General features: G+C 37.5%; 1 protein-coding gene across 1 annotated transcript in view; it reads left to right on the top strand.

The window, feature by feature from the left end:
• Positions 1 to 22,845, top strand: part of ALDH1A1 (aldehyde dehydrogenase 1 family member A1) — a 60,166-nt gene that overhangs the window by 20,702 nt on the left and 16,619 nt on the right. Inside the window, exons 3-8 of the mRNA XM_023213291.2 lie at positions 9,422 to 9,562; positions 11,403 to 11,532; positions 13,254 to 13,315; positions 14,800 to 14,928; positions 16,281 to 16,394; positions 21,759 to 21,861. Of these exons, the coding sequence (XP_023069059.1) occupies positions 9,422 to 9,562; positions 11,403 to 11,532; positions 13,254 to 13,315; positions 14,800 to 14,928; positions 16,281 to 16,394; positions 21,759 to 21,861 (679 nt within the window). The remainder of the gene's footprint in view (positions 1 to 9,421; positions 9,563 to 11,402; positions 11,533 to 13,253; positions 13,316 to 14,799; positions 14,929 to 16,280; positions 16,395 to 21,758; positions 21,862 to 22,845) is intronic.

Genomic DNA, 22,845 nt, shown 5'->3' with positions numbered 1-22,845 from the left:
TATAGGGTCACGGAGAAGACCTTCAATAACTAATTATAGGTTTTTAATTAACCTGACTTTTAAAGGAATAGGGCACAATTTTTACTATTTCTTTTTCTTTCTTTTTTTCCTTGACTCCCTCTTTGTTTCTCTCTCCATCTCCCTCTCTCTCTCTCTCTCTCTCCGTGTCTCCCTCTCTCCCTCAGTCTCTCCTTTTCCCTCCGTCTCTCTCTCCCTCCATCTTTCTCTCTCAGCCATTACAAACTTGGGGCCCTGGCAAGGGTGGTGGGGAATGGGTCCTACATAACTGCCCATGTTGACAGCTGTATACCTAAATCGGGAGGGACACCAGGGATAAGACTCCCTGGGTTTATAGCCTAGATGCCTAAGGATGCAGCCTTGAGCTTCCTTAGATCCCTTTCAAGGTACAACTTGCTAGAGGAAATGAAAGTCCGAACCATTAGTACCTAGGAGGCAGGGAGTAGAGGAAGTAGATTCAGAGGTAAGGAGAATCTGGGGGCTATGCTTTCAAGAAAATCGTGGTCGGGATCCAGGAGGTATGGGTCAGAAGGGAAGGTAGGGGCACACGCATGGGCGACTGTTGAGTAGAGACTTCTGGTTGTGCCATGATCTCAACTGGCTACTGCCAGGAGTTCAGGACAACAGCTTTCTGCCTAGTCAGCCCTCAGCTTCCCCAAGAAAACTGAAAGTGGAAGCTGGCTCCAGGCAGACCAACATCCTCCAATATTACTCATTGCTTTGGAGGTCCCTTCGTGGTCACCAAAATGTTACCGGGGGTCCTTGCTCCCAGAGCTCCCAAGATGGTGGCAGGCCACTTTCAAGATGGTGGTGGGCCACTTCAAGATGGCAGCAAGCCTTGTGTTCTCTCACCTGGGGTTCTTGGCCTCACAGATTCCAAGGAATGGAATCTTGGGCCATGCGGTGAGTGTTATAGGTCTATTAGAAGCCGTGGGTCACAGAAGAGAACCATGGAACCCAGTGACTAGTGTTCAGTTTGATTAGGATGAGCCCAGGCACTTAGCCATGCAGGAACAATGGCAAGCCTTTAGCCCAATTGGGAGTGGGCGCTGGATCAGGAGCACAGCAGACACCCTGCTGGATCTGGAGGGATAGAAGTCAGAGGCAGGTCTGCAATGGCAACAAACAGCAGTGGTGGACGGCAAGCGAAAGCTCAGCTCGAGCCATAACAAAACACAGACCAGAAGAGTGCAGTTGCAAGATTTAATAGAGTGAAATGGAGTGAAAACATTCCCCTATATAACAGGAGGTTGCCGTTGCCGGCTCAAATGCCTGGGTTTATATCCTGATCCTTGTCCCTCTTGCTGTGCTCTCAGGCAATAGATGATTGGCTATTTCTTTACCTCCTGTGTTTGCCTAATTAGCATTTTAGTGAGCTCTCCGATTGGTCAGGTGTGGGTTAAGTTGCAAGCTCGTGTTTAAAGGTGGATGTGGTCACCTTCCCAGCTAGGCTTAGGGATTCTTAGTTGGCCTAGGAAATTCCAGCTAGTCCTGTCTCTCAGTGGGTTCCTGTAATCCCAGCTACTTGGGAGGCTGAGGCAGGAGAATTGCTTGAACCCTGGGGTCAGAGGTTGCAATGAGCCAAGATAGTGCCATTGCACTCCAGCCTGGGCAACAAAGAGTGAAGCTCCATTAAAAAAAAAACAATAAATTCTTTCTTATTATGAAAGTAAGATATCCTAGCACTTTGGGAGGCCGAGGCGGGCAGATCACGAGGTCAAGAGATTGAGACCATCCTGGCCAACATGGTGAAACCCCGTCTCTACTAAAAATACAAAAATTAGCTGGGTGTGGTGGCACATGCCTGTAATTTCAGCTACTTGGGAGGCTGAGGTAAGAGAATCACTTGAACCCAGGAGGGTTCAAGTGAGCCAAGTTGCAGTGAGCCGAGATCACACCACTGCCCTCCAGCTGGGTGACAAGAGCAAAACTCCGACTCAAAAGAAAAAAAGAAAAGAAAAGAAATGAAGATGGCATAATATTAAATAAACTTTTTATTCACCTCCTGGGTGAGAAGTCTAAAAAACTTCAGAATTTTTATCTGAACACATAAGTGTTTCTAAGTCTAATTTGAAATGATTTGTTTGTTCTTTAGTTGCCCAGGGGTTACCAAGCTTTAAATTTCTGTAATGTGAAGAGGTACTGTTTTATTTTATTTTATTTTATTTTATTTTATTTTATTTTATTTTATTTTATTTATTTGCTGCAGGAAAAGACTACTGGGAAATTAAAGTCAGCAACACCCAAGGATAATAATATTTATGACAATGTGTTTCAGTTACTTGTGGCAAGTGCAGGTTCCTGCCAGTCTCCTGCCCAGTCTTTTCCATTACTTTAGCCCCAGTAAATGAGATCACAAAAATGAGATCACAAATCTCAATGTACTGGGCCATGCAGACAGACTTTTTCCAAGATAGTGACAGACCTGAGGGGGCCCTTTTGGATTTAGGAGAGGCCCTGGGTTCAGATTTCAGTAGGATGAGAACAAGTAAGACCGAAGTCTCAAGCCACAGGAGTACAGAGTTCAACCACAGGGGTTAACAATTTGAGAAGTAGAAACAAAATAGAATGATGACAAATGTCACTGGCTTTCAGATTCAGATTTTCTCTTTATACCGAAGAGTTCACCAAAGCATGAATTCTCCATTCTGCTTCTCCCTGTCTCTGGGAAAAAGTCCACAAACAAAGGTCCTTTATAATATTACTCAACCTTTGTCTATGGCCTCTTTCCCAGACCACCCCATCAACTTAAGAGTTTCAACTTCGTCATGCCCAGTGTCCCTCTCCAACCATTGCTTGCTAGTCACTGCCTCTGTACATGTCCACAGTGTAGTCCTCAGGACCTAGTTCAAGTCACCATCTATAGTAAGAGCATAGATTTGCAATGTTTGTACTTACCTTCTTTGAGATTCTGTTCCTTTTCATGTAAAATGAGGAGATAGAAAATTCTTGAGGAGTTAAATATATAGAGCTCTTCAATTGTGCCAGGCATATCCTAAAACTTCAGTCATGCTAGGGTTTTATATTTCTTTAAAGCCTTCTCTAACCTTCTCAAACAGTCTTACTCTCTTCTGTGTGGTTATAGGACATTGTATTTGCCTGTATTATAACCTTTGTATTATACAGCTATAGGTTAATTTGTCTGAGACAATATGTTTCTTGTAGAGATCAACACTACATCTCTCATTTATATCCTTGGTTTCTGGATATAGCATATCCTATAGGTATGCTATACTGTATCTGATAGATATACTATACTATAGATATAGTATATTCTACAAATCTATGAAATATTTTTCTTTTTCATCAAACGTCATATTTCCATATATTCCACATTCCTCACCTTACGAATTTAGTACTAACCTGACTATTGACTATGGCAGACATTCTCAAAATTTAGCCTGCATCAGAATGTCCAGGAAGGCTTGTTAAAACACAGATAGCTGAGTTCCACCTGCCCCCAGATTTCATTGCAATAATCTTAGAATGGGACCTGAAAATTTTCATTTCTTACCAATTCTTTGGTAATGCTGATGTTGTTGGTTGGGAGGGAGGTGGGGGAATGCATTTTGAACCACTGAACTAAAGTGTTAAGCTGTTAAATTGTATCTCCTCTCAAGTGTTAGCATTTAACAGGGGTCATGGAGTTTTGACACCTAAGAAAGTTAGTGATTGGAAACTGTACTGTGGTGATCACTCTGCACCTCTCTGAAATGTTACCAAACCAAAATTGGGCAGAGAAATACTGATCATCCCTGGCAAGGTCTATAGGAGCCCCAGAAGCCTGTGCCCTTAATATAAGCCATTCACAGAAATAAGAGAGAACTTTATTCTTCACCTTTCAAAGAAGAATGAACGCCTTTTATCAGAGACTTAAAGAAATCCACACACCACCACCTCAAATGTTCCTCTAGTTGCTTGAGTGGCTCTAGCAGGCCTGGGAAGGTGAGAAAAACAATAAAGGGCAAGGACAGAGTGAACCCTTAAGAGCTACATACTTTCTTTCTGTTCAAGAGGGAGACCAGATCTGTTTGCAGTTTGCAACTAACAAACCGAAAAATATTCTTGATGTTTTAGTTCTGGAGCCTTGAACATCGACCTTTGCCACTGGGATTAGTTTTACTAGGAAAACAAATCTCTGTGCCTAAAGTTCCAGTTGAAACCTTGTCAGGCAGTCTGAGGACTTTTCTTAGTGAAGTTATGGGATTTACCTCCTTCCTAAAGCATAGTAAGGGAAAGCTGATGATCATACTGGAAGCCTTAGAAATGTTTGCCACTGATTTGCTCTGTGCTTCTTGACAGTTACTACTGCTCACCCAAGAGATCAAGAATGCTTATTAACATCTACCCAAGCTTCAAATCAGGTCACAATGCCAATTGAGTTGGCTGGTCATCTGATCACTGAAACTAAAATGTTTATGGTATAAACTGTTCATGGTAAACCACTGTTTGAACATCTAGCACTCTTATATTCTTTTTTAGAATTAGTTTAAAACTTATTTTTAAATAATTATTGCTGTTCTCACAATTTTGCTGACAAATGTATGGTAAACTCTGACATTGCTTAGTGAAAGGTACAAATCTAGTAAATTACATAGTCACAGTAAACCTAATATTCTGTATCTGACTCTTTAGATAATGAGCCAAGAGGTTTTAGGGATTTAATTTATAAGTAGAATGGGGCTAATAATGGGCTATATACCGCCTTTCAATGGTATTATAAAGAAAAGAGGAAGGGCAAGAACAAATGGAGGTTACAAAGCAAAGTACAGATGTGGGAGGGAACTGTTTTCTTTTCACTTCAGTGGTTCTTTTAGGCTATATTGACTAATCCTGAAAACTGCTTTTAATACTAAGGCATGACCTAACAAATAATTGCTGGGGATAAAAGTAAATGTCCATTAAAGTAAGTGCCTATGACAGGTGTAAAAGTAAAACTGGTCTGATAACTATTTTCTCCATCTCTGAATGAATTTAATATGGAAATGTACCATCTGAGAGGGATCGAAGAGTTCAGTCCTTCCTTAACTATGCTTTAGGAGACATTTGATATCTCATCATCATTTGAAGTGTCTTTTTACATTCAGCTTGTGGCCCTTACTTCAAAAAAGGAGCATTTTCAGTGCTATAAGCAAAAGTGTTATTGATGGTGGCAAATCTGAGTTAATGTACCAAATTGTTTTCTGTTTAAAGAATTATATCCCTGAAAATTCCAGTTCTGAAATTAAAAAAAAAAAAAAATGCTAGTCCTGGAATTAAGAAAACAATAACTCTTATGTCTAACAGTTTTTGAATAATGTATAAGTTTTGTTATATCATGGAATCTATTAGAATATTATTTATTATGTAAATGCCAATGTAGTTAAATTTATGTAAGGCACCCCTTATATAAAATCAGTACAACATGATGAGTTTATAAAACAGGTAACCAAATTATTGAAAATTTATTTACTGCCTATTGTAGACCCAGAATTATAAGAAATATTATAGCTTATAAAACAAATAGCAGTATATACTTATTGCAAAGGAGGTCATTATTAGGGCAGCCTTGCAGAGATGTAAGAACTAGATTTTGTAGTCAGATGTGGGATCAAAGTTTGATTCTACTGTCTGCTAGATTTCATATCCATGAGCCATAGTCTACTCATTTATAAACCAAGGTCCATGATACTTAATAATAAGAGTAACTATGGGGCTTTAAAGGACTTTCCTTAGTGTCTGGAGCTTAGTAGGCTCTTAGCTAGTAGCCATCATCAAGCTGGATTAGTCTGGCAAGGGTTTTAGGTAGATTGATATTTGAGCTGGGTCTTAAAGTATATATAGGATTTTAAAAAGTAAGGGAGTATACTGGGAGAATATTCTAGGCAAGGAGAACTACAGACACAAAGGTAAGAAGGAGTTGGGTCAGACAGAGTACAAAAAATGTAAACACTAAGTTTGGATAGGTGAGATGTGGTCTGAAAATCCTGGGCCTTGAAAACCAGGCAGAGGACTTTGATCTTGAGACTGTAGACAAAAGGGAACAGTTGTAAACATTTGAAAGACAAAGTAATAAGATAAAATTATTTGCAGAAGATTAGCCTGGTGATAGTAGCCAAGATAGTTTGAGGAGAGAAGAGAATGAATTTGAGAAAGTATTGATGATATGAAATAATAGGGCCTAAAATTGTTCAGGGCAGTGAAAACTGAAAGGAAGGATTAAAATACATTAGAACTTGCTGGACACGGCGATCCCTGCGTACCTGTAATCCCACCACGTTGGAAGGCAGAGGCAGCCAGGTTGCTTGAACCCAGGAATTTGAGACCAGCTTTGACAACATGGCAAAGCCCCATCTCTACAAAAAAATTAGGCACACGGTGGCTCATACCTGTAATCATAGCACTTTGGAAGATCGAGGTGAGAGGATCACTTGAGCCCACGGGTTCGAGACCAGCCTGGGCAACATAGCAAGACCTCATCTCTACTAAAAATAAACAATTAGCTGGGCATGGTGATGCACTCCTGTAGTCCCAGCTACTCCGGAGGCTGAGGTGGGAGGATCACCTGAGGCTCATCAGGAGGTCTAGGCTTTGGTGAGTCATGTTTGTGCCACTGCACACTAGTCTAGGCAACAGAGTGAATCTCTCTCTATTGAGAGGGAGAGAAATTGCTGAAAGTTATATTAAAATTTAAAGTTTTGACTACTAGGACTACAGTAACAATTGCCACCATTGAATAATACATAACGTTCTAACATAGAAAATGCTGAAGTGTTATCTTATTAATCTTCATTACAGCCCTGTGAGGTAACATACCCCAATTTCTTTTTTTCTTTCTTTCTTTTTTTTTTTTTTTGAGATGAGGATCTTACTCTATCACCCAGGCTGGGTGCAATCTCAGCTCACCGCAACCTCCACCTCTTAGGTTCAAGCGATCCTCCCACTTCAGCTTCCTGGGTAGCTAGGACTACAGGCACATGCCACCACACCCAGCAACATACCTTGATTTTAAAGAAAAGAAAGCCGAACCTTAGAGAAGTCATGCCACAACATATTTCGTGGGTTATAATAATGTTTTGGGGTAGTGGTTTGATTGTATGTCTCTCCCATTTGATTGAATATTCCAGAAGAACAATCTTCTTACTTCACTCTGCTGTCTTTGGCAAAGGGATGATGAGAATTCTGCAGAGTGGAATATTTATTAAATCTTTAGCTAGATGGATGGATGGTTAGATGCCTCAAGGTTTACATAGCTAATGAAGAGGAATCAGAATTCAAATCTGGATTGTTTTCCCATCAAACTGTATCTTAACTAACATTACTCTATTTCTGCATCTGCAAGATTACATATAAGATGTGAGGAAAGTGGGGGCATGATCCAAAGGACATAATCACAAGAACATCTTTATTTATAGCAGCATTCTTTAGGGATGTGCTTTCCATATGGGAGAGTTACTTATCTTGAAGCCAGTTCTCCATATCCCTTTGGGAGGCCAAGATGCCTATGATAGCCCATATTTGGCTAAGACCAATAGCAGGACACTGAACAGAAAGATCCAAATGAAAGCTGTGTCATACAGATCGTTTAAACACAGAGCAGCATGTATTTTATAAGCTCTGGTATCCACAGATCATGCTGACAATCTCAGATTTTTGTAGTTTGCTTTTTCTTTTTTCAAACAGTGCTCTGTAAATTTAGGAAAAGGTTAGAATGTGTAGCATGAAACAATGTCTAAATATAAGCAATCAATGTGATTAACCGAATGTCCCAAATATGCACTGTATACGTATTTCTCAGGAAAGGCAGGCAATAAATACATATATTTTGTATATATCATCATTCTCTGAAAAGTTAGACAGTGAGATATACCAGTGTGTGATGTATTACACTGAAAGAATCTTTGCTTGTAGTCAGTAAATATTATTACTTAATCAGACCAGATTATGCTTCTAAAATATCTCCCTTGTCCCAGATCATCTTATTTTGGTGATAAATATTAGAAAAATAGTGGTTTTTTTGTATTTGAATTCACAGACTTGTAAGTGTGGGTCTTCTTGATTGAATACAGCCTAAGGAGGAGGATGTTAATTTGAGGTTCTTTTGAGGGGAAGATATCATCCTTAGATGGGATTTAGCTTAATTGTGTACAACTTTAAAAAAAAAAATCTAGGGTCATTACTTTTTATCTCCCCAAATTCTTAAAGGGAATTGTGTCTCCTGCAAAATATTGCAACCTACTAGCCTGTGATGTAGCCACGATTTGTGGAGCTATACAATTCCATGCAGTGGCCAGTCCTATGTACAAAAGAATGCTGGAATGATATATGCCTTTATGGTGTTTGCAGTAGTGGCAGGTATGTTTTGTAAGAGCTCAGAAGAGGTCTGAACAGGGATCTGCAGGGGAATGGAGTGGTCACGGCGATATTTGTAACTGAGGTGGATTGCAAAAGAACCAGAGAATATACCTGGTGTAGAAAACACAACAGAGAAAGAAGAAATTGAGTGAAGGCACTATGAGAGTGAAGGCAAGGAGACTAGACTGAGTGTGGAGTCACTTTACTCTGTGACTTTTGCTTGAATTAATGTAGGTTTAAGCCGTGCATCTTTAATAAGAAACTAACTTCTTTACCGGATTAGGGATTTAAAAGGATCTCTTTGTACCCAGTTGGGAAATGAGAGGTTGTCACATGCACATCCTACTCTATTAGTTCCACTATCTCTATGCCCTTTTCCCTCTGCACAAGAGGAATGAGCACATGTTTGTAAGGTTTACTCTTCAACAGCAAAGAAAAGTTCTTATTCACCCTTCAATAGGCTCTTCATGAAAGCAGACAAGCTGTTGCATCACCAGAGACCAAGGAAGATACTCACTATTTTGGATCTTGAGCTTGACCTGGAGCTCCTGTAATAACCCAGTCACTAAGAAAGTATAACACGTGGTGAACAGCAAAGATTCTACAGTCAGATGGGCTCCGTTTAAAACTCGGTTCAGCCACCTTTAGTTATTGAACTTGGCAAAGCTCCCCTCTCTCTTTGCTTTAATTTATTCATCTATAAAACGGGGAACATATTTGTGCCATAGAAGTATTGAGAATTAAATGAGCTAATAGGTATAAAGTCACCAGAACATTACTTGAAACAGGGCAAGCACTCAGACGATAGCAACTATTAAAACCATAAAACATTTATACTCTAGGAAATCCAGCATGTGGTGGGTGTGTGGAGATCATCATGGTAAAGATTATTCAGCAGGAGTAATTCCAACATACAGTAGTTGAATGTGTACAGTGTGCTAGACTTTGGGATAATGGAGACACGGTGTCTGCTTATGAGGCACTACAGTCTATTTTACAGGGTTATTGGCATTAAATTTGCTTTCCTAATATGTTTAGCTTACTGAATTGAATTCCCTTTAACTTACAGGAGGATGTTGACAAGGCAGTGAAGGCTGCAAGACAGGCTTTTCAGATTGGATCTCCATGGCGTACTATGGATGCTTCTGAGAGGGGACGACTATTATACAAGTTGGCTGATTTAATCGAAAGAGATCGTCTGCTCCTGGCAGTGAGTATTATCCAAGCTGGATGGGTAGCTAGAGCTCTCAAAAGCATTCAGTGTTTGAAATGGCAGGTTGTTTTGGTTTTAGTGATCCCTATATGCTCTCTACAAACAAAATGAAAACATTTGTTGTCCCAATGTATAGGCCCCTTAACATTGAACTAATTCTCAAATACTAATCTGCACTTCAATTCTGGATGATGTTAATTTCTGTTCCCATAATAGATTCTATGGCCTAAACTTTGGCAAACCCAGGTTAAACCAAATTTTAAAAATTTCTTTACCTTAAAACTTCTCAGAGGCTTTAATAAGATCACATGAAGTTTGAGTCTCCTAGAATGATATATTAGGTTTTTTCAAGCATTTGACCACTGAACTCTTTTGATGGAAAAACTCAAGTTTGTTAAGGGTGCCCAAAATATTTCTCTAAAATAAATCTTATTTCTCATTAGTCTAGCCTACTAAGATATTTAATAAATGGTTACGTTTTTTTCCTCCTGAAATGTGTCTGTTCACAAGGGTCATAATTAAATGATGTTCTTTTTACAGGTGAAAAAGGCAAAGAATAAAAATAATCCAATTATTAATGTGGTTTATCAAAATTATGTTTTTATGAATACTGTTTTTGTTTGTTTATATTTTAGCAGTTAGATGAGTCAGAGCATAATATAGTTGGGGGAGGGTATTTCTTTGTTTTTTTCATCTCAATTGGGCATTATGATGAAGCCAATTAAAATAAACCAATACCAAGATCAGGTTTCAGAGCAAATTTCATCTTTAGAATCTGAAAGTGTCTGTAACAAAGAAGTCTACATTTAAAAAAAAAATCAACATTAGCATGTATGGTTAATAGCAAGTATGGTTAATCAAAGAACCATTTATTACTCAAATATTCAACATAATTTGAAATACGCAAAAATTCAGAATGAGCAACTATGTGCCATAAAACTATAGTAATAAAAATGACCTGCAGGAAGAAAGAAGAAAATGCTAAAACTTGGTTTTTCTCAATTATCTGATTTGCTGACTGCCTGTCAGCATAAGATCCTAGGGGGGGAAACGTACAGGCATCCAAAAGTCACGTTTGGTTAAATTTTGATATGGTAGAGAGTGTAGTACAGAAGCAAATAGCTTTAACAGTTCATCACCTGTGCATTTCTGCCTGGTAACCACCCCAGCAGAATATTAGATCTCAAAGAGCTTAAGGTCCTCCTTAAGAGGAGAAGCCAAAGGGGAGATAGGTCATCTTATAATGGTTAGGGCACATGACTAGAAAATGTTGAACTTTACCTGACCATTCAAATGGCAATTATGACAATAATGGCAACACTGGTAATTTCCTAATTAAAATTCTGATAAAGGAAGTTCATGGATGAAAAATCCACGAGTTACTTATATATCCAGATGGAATGCAAAAATTAAAAATGAATACTGAGGCATCATTAATAGTCACGGACACTAAATTGTCACCCACAGTTGATTACAAAATAAGAGAAATCTTGTTGGAATTCTGATATGAGTTAGAAGACTAGGTTTCATTCTCACATGCTATGTATATATCAAATTGTGACCAATTCCTAGAAAGTTGGTTAGCAGGAGAACATTCAAAATGAGACAGAAAGAGCACTAGGGTTTAGAAATCAGAATCTCACTACCCTTTGTGCCCAGATCTTGCTATTTGACCTCAAGGAAGCCATTTTAACTCTTAAAAAGTGGAGGTTAGGCAAGATGTCAAGATTTCTTCTATTTCAAAAATTCTCTAGCACATGATTACTCAAAATATTTACGTATTTTTAATCTAAAACTTTTATGGAATTTTAGATTTAGTATTTGGCATGTTTTTCAGACAATGGAGTCAATGAATGGTGGAAAACTCTATTCCAATGCATATCTGAATGATTTAGCAGGCTGCATCAAAACATTGCGCTACTGCGCAGGCTGGGCTGACAAGATCCAGGGCCGTACAATACCAATTGGTAAGTATCTTTGAGAAACCACTAATGGTGAGGATAGGAGTGAGGAGTTTACTATAGAGCTGAATAATTTCAAGCTCTCCCTTTTAAAGATGTCAACCAAATTAGGCAAAATTATTTTCCTCTTGACTTTGAGACAACATAGTTTTCGACTTAGATGTTTTATTAAAATTCATAAAATGTATTTTAAAGTTGTTTCAGCATAATCATGAAGATAACATTATAGATATTTTAGAAAATGTTAAACTAAGAACATTCCTATGGCCATAATTACTTATCTGAGGCATGCCTCTCTAAGGTCCCAAACTTTTTAAAACTGACCTCTGAAATTATTTATTTGGGTTTTATTCCAGTACTGACATTTATATCCTTTCTGTAATGTAATTATTTAAGCCTCTTTACATGTTCCAGTATAAGTCAGTTATGGTCATCTGTGCCTGGTCAAACTCAGTGTAGTTAAACCAGACTAATCAAACAAGCCAGTTCACACTGACTCATTTCAAATATCTTCAAAGCAAGATGGGACTGTGTTTGCAGCCTGAGTTAAGGGTTTGCATGTGTGTGTGTGAATCTGTATGTATGTGTTACTTTAGTGGGGTATGCACATAATATAGTAGAAATACTAAACATATTTCATGTGAAACATGAGAACACACACATTTAGGAAACAGTATGGGTAGAATTTAATTCACACAAACCTACGAACTTTAGGAATACAATACCCTCCAGGACTGGCCCTGATGTTCACTTCCAATCTAATTGGAGCATCCAGGAGGTCAAAAGTGATAGCAGAAAGTTGAGAGGAGAGTAAGACCTCGGGAGTACTAAGAAATGTGGCTACTTTAGAACTGTCTGACTTTATTCTGGGACAAAATGGGAGAAGTCACTTAAAACACAAATAGATCTTTATGAAGAGAGTTCTTGCTGAAGCCAGGAAGCTTCTGTGGGAAGTAGAACAGAACTGAATGTAAAGCATAATGTGTCTCTCCGAATGACCACATTAACTTCAGGGCACATAAATTGGTCAAATTTAGATTGAAAATAAATGTCTTATACTCCTGTCATTTTCTTCATGTATTGAGAGAATTTGCTTTTATTGTTTGGTAGGCAAATAAAATACATTTTAGAATAAGTCAGTGGGAAAGGTTTATTACTTATAGGGAGATTTTCTTTTTAATTCTACTGTTTTTAATTTTACTATTTCTAAAAATTATATTACAACCTTTAAAAAGAATTCTCTTATTGGTAGAACTCTGAGCTACCAGAAACAAACTTGAATGTGGTTCTTCTCTTAGCCAGAGACCTCCTACTTCCTTTCTTGTCCCTTTTTAATAAAACTTTGAGAATAAGGATAATTTTCAAATCAGGCCTCCTAGATGATGAAAGGTAGAATTAATTATCTTTCCGATTTTTTCCAGTTTTGCATCTTTGGTTTCACCTAACTCAATTTTATGGTTCCTATCATTTCAAATTACTATTTTAGGGCTTCACTTACCATTTTGTGAATAATTGGAGATATGGATGGTCTCGATATCTTGACCTTGTGATCTGCCTGCCTTGGCCTCCTAAAGTGCTAGAATTACAGGCATGAGCCACCACACCCCGCCAGATAAATGCTTTTAAAATTATTGTCTACATCTTTCTCTCACATCAGCCCCAAACCACCATTTTGTGAATGTCAAATACATTCACTTATATGTGATTATGTGTGTTTTATTTTTCAGATGGAAACTTTTTTACATATACAAGACATGAACCTATTGGTGTATGTGGCCAAATCATTCCTGTAAGTTTTTCTCCTATATGATTCTCAATTTTAAAAAGAAGAGTTCTTATTCAATCTAATGATGAAGCTTTCTCCAACACAGATGGATGCTTATGTATTTGTTAAATGTGGAGTAAATGTAAGATTTGTTGAACTTGGTCTCCCTGTGACTAAACTTCTTGGATATGAATATAGATAGAAAACCTATCTATATTCTGGCATATCTCTTGAGAAAGTTTTAATACTACATCATCTACAAATGTTATTGTTGTTTTTTAAAAGTTGTATCATGTACTCTTTATAAGAGCCATGCTTTACATGTATATGGCAAGGTGCTCTCCGCTGCACATCTGCAGGATAGCATTTTAGTGAAAGGTAGTAGGGCCTACTATTCTCCAATGCACTTTCTCATTGAGACATCTCATCATGGAGAACAGTAGCTACCAGAGTGTTCAACTCATGACAGACATTTTTTAATCAAAATGGAAAAAAGAATACCAGAGGCATTTGAAACACTGCATGGAATATATTTTATCTTTAGATAAGAGGCTCGGATACTCCATATTCCTCTTAGAGAAGGTGGCCTTTTAAGAGAATTGTGAAGATATTTTAAGCCCAACAAACAGGAGACTATCTAAATGATTTTATTTTAACTGACACGCTTTAAAAGGCCAAACAAAAAAATGGCGACAAAGCCCTTATGTGAAGAAATAGTCATGACTTATCTTTTGCTCCAATGAGACTGAAATATATTCATATCAATATTTTAGTGGAATTGTTTATTAATTCAAAAATCCCAATAAATTGATACAAACTATATAATTATGAACACTGATAATAGCTAATATGTACTACGTGTCTATGCTAGACTAGTTATTGCATTGAGCACCTGGCCCTCTTTCTTGATTAATCCTCAAGACAACCTTCTGAGGCAGAGAGGACTATTATCAGCACTCACGGATTATGAAATCGGATACAGAGAGCACGTAACTTGTGTAAGTTCGCATGGCTGGTCAGTGATTGAGCTGAGATTTGAACCCACGTACTTGGCCTCTGGACCCTGGACATCTTTGTCTTTCGCAAGATATTTTTCCTGGAAATAAAAGCTACTGAATAATATTATTGGGTAAATAATTACAATAAATGATCTATGGAGAAGGAGAGTAATCATCCGTTTTAAACATTTTTAGATAACTTACAATGTGCTTCATAATAAGCCAAACCATGCAGGGATTTTTTTTTTCCTGGTAGAAAAAGAACTCAACAGCACTTGATTAAATTTTGAGGTTCTTTCCTACTTCCTTCTCATATCTCATATCTGGTTTATTCAGAGCATTTTAGCATTTACTAGTTGCTTTTAGCAATGAAGTATAATATGCCAGATGATTTCACAAAACTACTGCAATTATTACATAACATCTACAGGGGGTGTATAATGTGGAAGTTGGATTAGCAAATATGCATTTTGCAATACAAAGAATCTATTGTTACGTATTGCTTTCTAGTGGAATTTCCCGTTGGTTATGCTCATTTGGAAGATAGGGCCTGCACTGAGCTGTGGAAACACAGTGGTTGTCAAACCAGCAGAGCAAACTCCTCTCACTGCTCTCCACGTGGCATCTTTAATAAAAGAGGTAAGTTTCCCTAAATTGAAATAAGCACAAGAACTCAAGAGTCGTAACTTACAATAGGAAGACCTCATTTGGTGCTACTATAAAGTACATTATTTACAGATGGCTTCTGTCCAGTCGGGGGAATACATTTAGCATGACTGCTGGCTGCAATTTCTGGCATTCACCCCGATTTCATCTCTGCCCAAATGCGGACAGAAAGCCAAACGCAAAGGCTTGGTGTCAGTCATCTTGGGATCATATTTTTGCTTCTTTGTCCAACTCTCATGAACATAAATTCATGTTGAAATTAATGTAGCATTCTTTCAAATGTTGAAACATTAAGTTGGTTTGTACCTGCCACTGATGGCCTAGTGTTTTCTGCAAAATTGTGTAAACTAATCTATGTAAGGTTGAAAGGGCCTCTATGCCAATATGCTTGTTTGTAATATTAGGCCACATTTTTTCAAAACACTTTTCAATCTACTCATCAGTGGATATGTTTATATTCAATTTTCTATTATGGTTTCCTCTGCATTTATCTTCCTGTTCAAAAACAGTAAAAGAGCATGGAAAACTTATTTTCATCAACTAACTAGATTATGTTAATATACTTGCAAACAATTCATTGTCCTTTTTTCTTCATCTTACCAAATCTTAAAAAACAAACATTAGTCACTAGAAACTTAAAGTTACAAAACTGAACTTATCTTTTAAAAATATACTTATTCAAATTAAAAACAGGGAAAAGAGATGTCAGAATGGAACATTTTAATGCAAATAACAGGAAATTGTAATGTGCCAACTCAGTTCCCATGCCTTCTACCTGAATTCTTTAATGAAGATTGAAATCAACTTGTGATGTTGAATCATGAATGGGATGACAGTACTTACTTAACAGTTTACTGACTAAGTAATCCCAGTGGGAATTTGCAACTCAGCAGTCATGCCCTCAACAATCAACAACAGCTAGGAACTAAAAAATGTGAGATCCCTTCAGCTTCTTATTTTTGCTGATGGGAATAATAAACATTTTACTTTCCTTCTACATAAGTAACTTACCAAACACTTTTTTACATACGATCTTTTTGAGTTAGCATTATGAAATTTGAAACAGCCATCACTGGGGCAGTGATTTCATAGAGTATGGACTTACCCTGACAAGCAATTGTCCCTCAATAATGTAACGCTTGAAGTTATTTTTTATGTGTGCTTAGAAATGACATAATAAGACTAAAGAATAGAACCAGTTGTATGAATTTTTTTTTTCTAGAGCATCTCATAAGGTTGGCATTAAGAGACAATCTCAATCCCCTACTCTCCTCTTTTTTAAATTAAATTCTTATATTGTAACTTTTAAACTTTTTACCTTTTAGGCAGGGTTTCCTCCTGGAGTAGTGAATATTGTTCCTGGTTATGGGCCTACAGCAGGGGCAGCCATTTCTTCCCACATGGATATAGACAAAGTAGCCTTCACAGGATCGACAGAGGTAATATTATTTACTCAGGACAAAAGTTAAGAACGTTTTTATCGCCAGCTATGAAGTATGCTTTATGTAACTATTTTTGAGCCAACAATTTTAAAACAAAAACTCTTTTTAATGACTTGTTATTTCTTTTAGCCTTCAAATATATGCATAGAATATAAGCAGATGTAGTCTGAATGACATGATACACCTATTTAAAATCAGAATGAGAATAAACTGTTTTTAGTATGTTCATTACTTTCTCTGATGAGAAATATGGCTGCTGAGACCTTGTCATATTATTAGGAAGATTTATAATAGAAAATTAGGCCATAGTGATTTGTATGAATGAATATGATTTTATCCCGTAGATTATGAAAATTAAATAGTACAGCCTCACCCTTTGCACCTCATTTGGAGGTGTCTTTCTCCTGGACATTCTGAAAGAGAGCCAGAAACTCAGCTTCCCTCAGTGGTACTTTAGCCTAGACTAACTTTTCTGCCTTTCTGGCTTGAACTTGACCATCCTAAAGGTGGAAAAAAAAAGACCCCAACCACAAAGGAGAAGTGGCAGGCAGGAGGGAGAGCAGACTAGAAGGTGAAGTTTGGGGAAATAGATCCCCATTTATTCATGATGTTCTATCCTAAGCAAAAGAAAGTGGTGGAAGCATACTGTACCATGAAAAAAAAATTCTTGAATCATTCTATTAGATTATGTGACTTTGTTAGATGCTCAATGCAAAAAATAATGTAAGCTGTTCATTGGTACACAGTATAGACAGTGAAGAGTGAGCTTCACTCCATCTTAGAAAGCTGCTGACAACAAGAGACAAGGCAGGGTGTGATAAGGTACTAAGGTATGTACAAAGTGCTGTAAAAAGGTTCACAGGAAGGAACGATGATGTCCAAATGGATACTAGAACTAGCTCTGGGTTTTGAGGAACTGTTACTTTTTTAACTTCCTGAAAGTTGAGAAGCAAAAAAGACATTCCAGATAGTGTGGTGAGCATAATTTGATTATTTTATAATCTTAATTATTTACTCCAATATAAAGGCAAATTTACATGCAAACAGAAATGGTAGAAAATCAAACTTTATTTTTCTTGATCTTTTTAAAATGAAGTAAATAAATATATATATATATATCTTCTTTGTTTTTCACAGACATAGAGTAGAAAAAGTTCACATACTGCAAGTCCCTAATTGAGATAGGGAAAAGCAAACCCCACATTCAAGATTTATTGTAGACAAAACAAATGGGAATGTTCAAGATATGGCAATACATTTAAAACTGGTGACACCACAGGTTGAAATCATATCAGAGGAATAAAGGTGAAAATTCCTCAGCCTAGAATTCTAGATCCTCCCCAATAGGGAATCCATGTACCTGTTGAGGTCTAGATCAAGCCTGTCCAACCCATGGCCAGGAATGGCTTTGAATGTGGCCCGACACATTTTTTTTTTTTTTTTTCATTCTCATCAGCTATCTTTACTGTTAGTGTATTTTATGTGTGGCCCAAGACAATTCTTCTTCCAGTGTGGCCCAGGGAAGCCAAAAGATTGAACAACCCTGGTCTAGATCCTATGCCTACTCGTTCTCCAGGTCATCTGGACCAGAAGCTACTGTTTGCTGATCTCATCTTCAGCATCAGTTTGTCTTTGCTCATCCATGATCCCCTATAACGTTGGGGGAGCACTTTACCTACCTTAAAAAAAATCCCTGGAGATTAAAAGTCTAGAAAATATCTTGGTTTAAATTCTGACTCTACCCCTCCTAGCAGTGTGTCTTTAAAAAGTTAAGTAGCCTTACCAAATTTGAGTTTCTTCATTTGTAAAATGGAGATGAGATCAACCTTACTGAGTTGTACAGAATAAAATTAAATGAGCTAATGAGTAAAACATTTATCACCCTACTGAGCACTCAGTACGTGTCATATTTCCTCTTTCCTCCCATACTTTTTAATTTCTCACACTAGTTTACACAGTGTGAGAAAAAAGCTTCCAGTTCGAATATTTCTTTTTCTCCATCTCTGCCACTCTGCCCCATCTCTTCCCGATTATTCCATATATCTTTTCATTCCCCCCTGCTTTTAGTTCATACTTGGCCATAATCTACTCTAAACTTGCTCCTACACGTTCCCTCTCTGGCTTTCTCCTTGCCTCTACAGTTCCAAGAGCAGAGCAGCCTAAATTTTAAAACACCCCATCTGAGTTCCCATTGTTCACCACATATAATAACAGTGCATGCTCATTGCCTTGTTACGTATCTCTCTCTCGCGCTGATTATCCTCAAAGACAGTCTTATTCATGGTTATCTCCAGAAACCATCACAGTAAGAAATTCTAAATAAGTATTAAAGAATTAAATGTGAATAACACAATTTTAGGAACCACACAGAAAAACCCATCTTACTTCCAACTCCTGTAACTTAGTTCCACACTCCCTGGAACTTCTTTCTGGATTTTCTTTTAACTTCACATTTGTTGCTTGGCAGCTATTAAGGAACTTGATAAATGTCATGAAAGAGGCAAACAAGGCAAACAATAGACTGTATCCTTTGTGTTCATTGTAACAGTGACCCCCATTCTAACAACACTTTTGGCAAGGTAAGAATTTTTTTTTTTTTTTTTTTTTTTTTTTTTGAGACGGAGTCTTGCTCTGTTGCCCAGGCTGGAGTGCAGTGACACAATCTCGGCTCACTGCAAGCTCTACCCCCCAGGTTCATGCCATTCTCCTGCCTCAGCCTCAGCCTCCTGAGTAGCTGGGACTACAGATGCCCACCACCTCGCCCGGCTAATTTTTTGTACTTTTAGTAGAGACAGAGTTTCAGGATGTTAGCCAGGATGGTCTCAATCTCCTGACCTCATGATCTGCCCACCTCAGCCTCCCAAAGTGCTGAGATTACAGGCGTGAGCCACTGCAATGTCCCATTATGTTCATATAAAATAGAACTCTACCCACATTGTGCAAGACATAATAAGTTAGACCATTTTCATAAGCATTTGCTACTTCTGCTCCACATGGCAATGCCACAGTATCATGGAATACACTGTTTACCCATAGTCTTAATAGTTCTTATCTTTTCTTCATTGCATACCCCTTTGAGAAAAATGATGAATGTGAGGGAATGAGATATAAGGGAATGAAATCATGAGGTAAAAATTAATGTCTCCTTGTTTTGACTTTAGCTAGACTTTTGGGAAAACTCAAGCCTTTTATTTGCCATCTAAACTTGTGCCAAGCAAAAGCGTAGCCTTTCTTTCTCATTAATACTTCTAACCATTCTTTATGCTAGTTCTTTTGATGTCTGTTACTTTTACAAAAATATCTCTGATTTTATTCCCTTCTCCAAGACAAAAGTTATCTACTTTAATGGAGTTTCTCCAGTAAACCTAAATTAAACAAATAAAAAATTCAGAAAGAATTTGGAGAAATTAAAGGGTGATGGGCAAGTAAGTTTTTTATCTACAAGATTAAAAACTATTTAACACCTTAAATGAAAATTCAGTTTCTGAAAGTGGTCATAAGAAGTGTATTGTGGAATGGCATGTAAGAGAAATTTCAGACAGGATTTCCCTAGTGCAAATCTCCTTTTAGTTTAGTTTTTATTAATCTACTTTTAGGGGTTTGATTTAGAAACATAAAATATGTAAATGAGATGAAAACATTAGCATATTAATGCCCTATTCTGTAATGCACAGTAGCAGTTAGTTCAGTAACCACATAAAATCTAAACACTCACTAAACATTGATTTCTCTCTTGTTCAGTTGGGATAGAAATTTTTTTTTTTTTTTTTTTTTTTCTTTTGAGACGGAGTCTTGCTCTGTCGCCCGAGCTGGAGTGCAGTGGCCAGATCTCAGCTCACTGCAAGCTCCGCCTCCCGGGTTCACGCCATTCTCCTGCCTCAGCCTCCGGAGTCGCTGGGACTACAGGCGCCCGCCACCTCGCCCGGCTAGTTTTTTGTATTTTTAGTAGAGACGGGGTTTCACCGTGTTAGCCAGGATGGTCTCGATCTCCTGACCTCGTGATCCGCCCGTCTCGGCCTCCCAAAGTGCTGGGATTACAGGCTTGAGCCACCGCGCCCGGCCGGGATAGAAATTTTTTATTAAAATCTGGCATGTGGAGTAAAAAAAAAAAGAAATTTAGAAAATGAAAGAAGCAAAATAGTAAATTTACTTTAAAAAAGAAAGGCAAAGAAGATGTTGGTGGATTAAGGCTGCCACACAAATAATAAAAAAGAAATAATTGTAGAATCAGCCAAGTTTGTAGAGATAGAAAAACCAGAAACAACTATAGTAAATAATCTTGATGGGAAGTGATCCACAAAGGAAAAAATAATTGAAAACAGTCTTCCTCTGAAAAGAGCAAACTAGCATTAAAGAAAAAACCAGAACTGTAGGATTCCAGCTAACTGAAGTAGCTGCACAGATCCCATTTCTTCCATCCAGTTCCACTGTTCAAAGGTGTGTGTGTTGGGTGGGAAGACAGAGAAAGAAAGAAATAGAGAGACTGTCAATCCGCAGTTAAATGAGCCTTCTGTCATAGATACTAATGAGGAGAGGCATGCAGTGATACATTATTGTTACTGCTACCGTGGAGTTCATCTATTTGGGAAATGTATTTCTATACAAATGATACAATCTGAATCAGACTCTGAAGGAATCTTCATAAGGGTATTTGGGAGACTAGGAAAAGAAATGGTCGTGTCATTTCTTCTAGTGTCTGACCTAGTGTCATCAGAGAAGGATTTAAGGAGAAGCTAAGATATGAGCTGGGGCCCTAAGAAGAATAGAACTTGAAGGCAGTCCAAGTTGGGGTGGACAAATAATGAGAAGGGTGAGATTCGAGAGGTAGTGAATATGTCAATTTGACTGGATAGAGTTATCTGGATGCCAGAAGAGGGATAAAAAATGAAACAGCTAAGTTGCGACTGGCTTATGATAAGTCTAGTCAATCTGTAGAGAAATGAAATTCTGATTAAAATTAAAAATAACCTGTGTAGCCATCAATATGACTTATGTTCTATATCTCTGCTTTCTTGCTGATGAAGAAAAATCAGCATTTTTCTGATTCCTTTTATGTCTATATGCTTGGACGAGGGACCTTTTTATATCTAAAGTGCCAAATCTTTAAAAATGCCATTTTGCCAGAGAATCGCTTGAACCCGGGAGGCGGAGGTTGCAGTGAGCCAAGATCGCACCACTGCAATGCAGCCCGGGTGACAGTGTGAGACTCCATCTCAAAAAAAAAAAAAAAAAAATGCCATTTGGTGTTTCTCCCAAACGAAATTTTACCGTGGCACAAACATCACATAAATTTAGAATGCTAAATAAACCTGTGTTCATGAGAGCAGGGTAAGCCTCCTCCTTTGTAATGCTCCCTTTCAGGTCGGCAAGTTGATCAAAGAAGCTGCCGGGAAAAGCAATCTGAAGAGGGTGACCCTGGAGCTCGGAGGAAAGAGCCCTTGCATTGTGTTAGCTGATGCTGACTGTGAGTAGAAGCCACTTTGTTAACTTTTCATCCTTCATCGTTTTTGGTGTCTGATAATGCCAAAAGTGAACTTGAACTTTCAAAAAAATAAAAGCGTTGCTTCTAACATCAAAGTGTAAGGAATTAGAGTCCAGAATTACTCTTGAAAATCTCTGAAATCATCCTAAAGTTATAACACATAGATAATAGGCATAATTTCTTCCTGGTTTAGAATAGATTGCTATTTCCTCAGCTGAACCCTAGATGATGTAAACATTTTGCATTTAAGTGCCATGGTGTATTTTTAAAATCCCGTATCAGTGATTATTAACGTTTCATTGAGTTAATGACATACTTCAAAATGGGACTTGGATTGAAACCAACTGAGAAGATAGCAGTTTCACATTTGCCCTCTCCCTTCACTCTGGGTCATACACTCATTAAATGAAATGACCAGAAGAAAATTGTACCTAAAATTTAAATATTTTTTTCTAGTAAGTATAGTGAAGTTTATGTATATTAAACCTACAAATTTGATGTAACTCCACTATATAATATTTTAGGTTCATTCTGATTATATTACCAAATAGAATCTCCCAATTATTTCCTAAATAGAAGTTAATTAGGAGAAATGCATGGTCAAACATTCTTTTTACTTTCACAACTGCATAATCTGTTTGAGGCTGTAAATACAAGTGGTTCATGGAATTAGCCTATGTTGCTGTTTTGATCTTAATTGAAGTATTTTAGAACACACTACGTTATGAAATAGTCTATAAACATGACAGGTTTCTAATTTTACTAAGACTGTCTGTAAACTGCTTCTGCTACAATTTAAGCAGGTGTAATTAGTTCACAAAATAAATAATAATTATAACCAGTTGCTATAACATTGAATTGAATCTTCAGCATTTAGAAAATCTTCAAATTTAGAAAATGAAGCAACCTATTTCTTCCTTTTAATGCACCTTTTATCATCTAAAATAAATAAGAGTTTATAGGCAC

Source organism: Piliocolobus tephrosceles, chromosome 14, assembly GCF_002776525.5.
Source record: "Piliocolobus tephrosceles isolate RC106 chromosome 14, ASM277652v3, whole genome shotgun sequence".
Classification (NCBI taxonomy): domain Eukaryota; kingdom Metazoa; phylum Chordata; class Mammalia; order Primates; family Cercopithecidae; genus Piliocolobus; species Piliocolobus tephrosceles.
The sequence above is the reverse complement of the archived record's forward strand: the minus strand, read 5'-3'. Positions and strand labels throughout refer to the sequence as shown.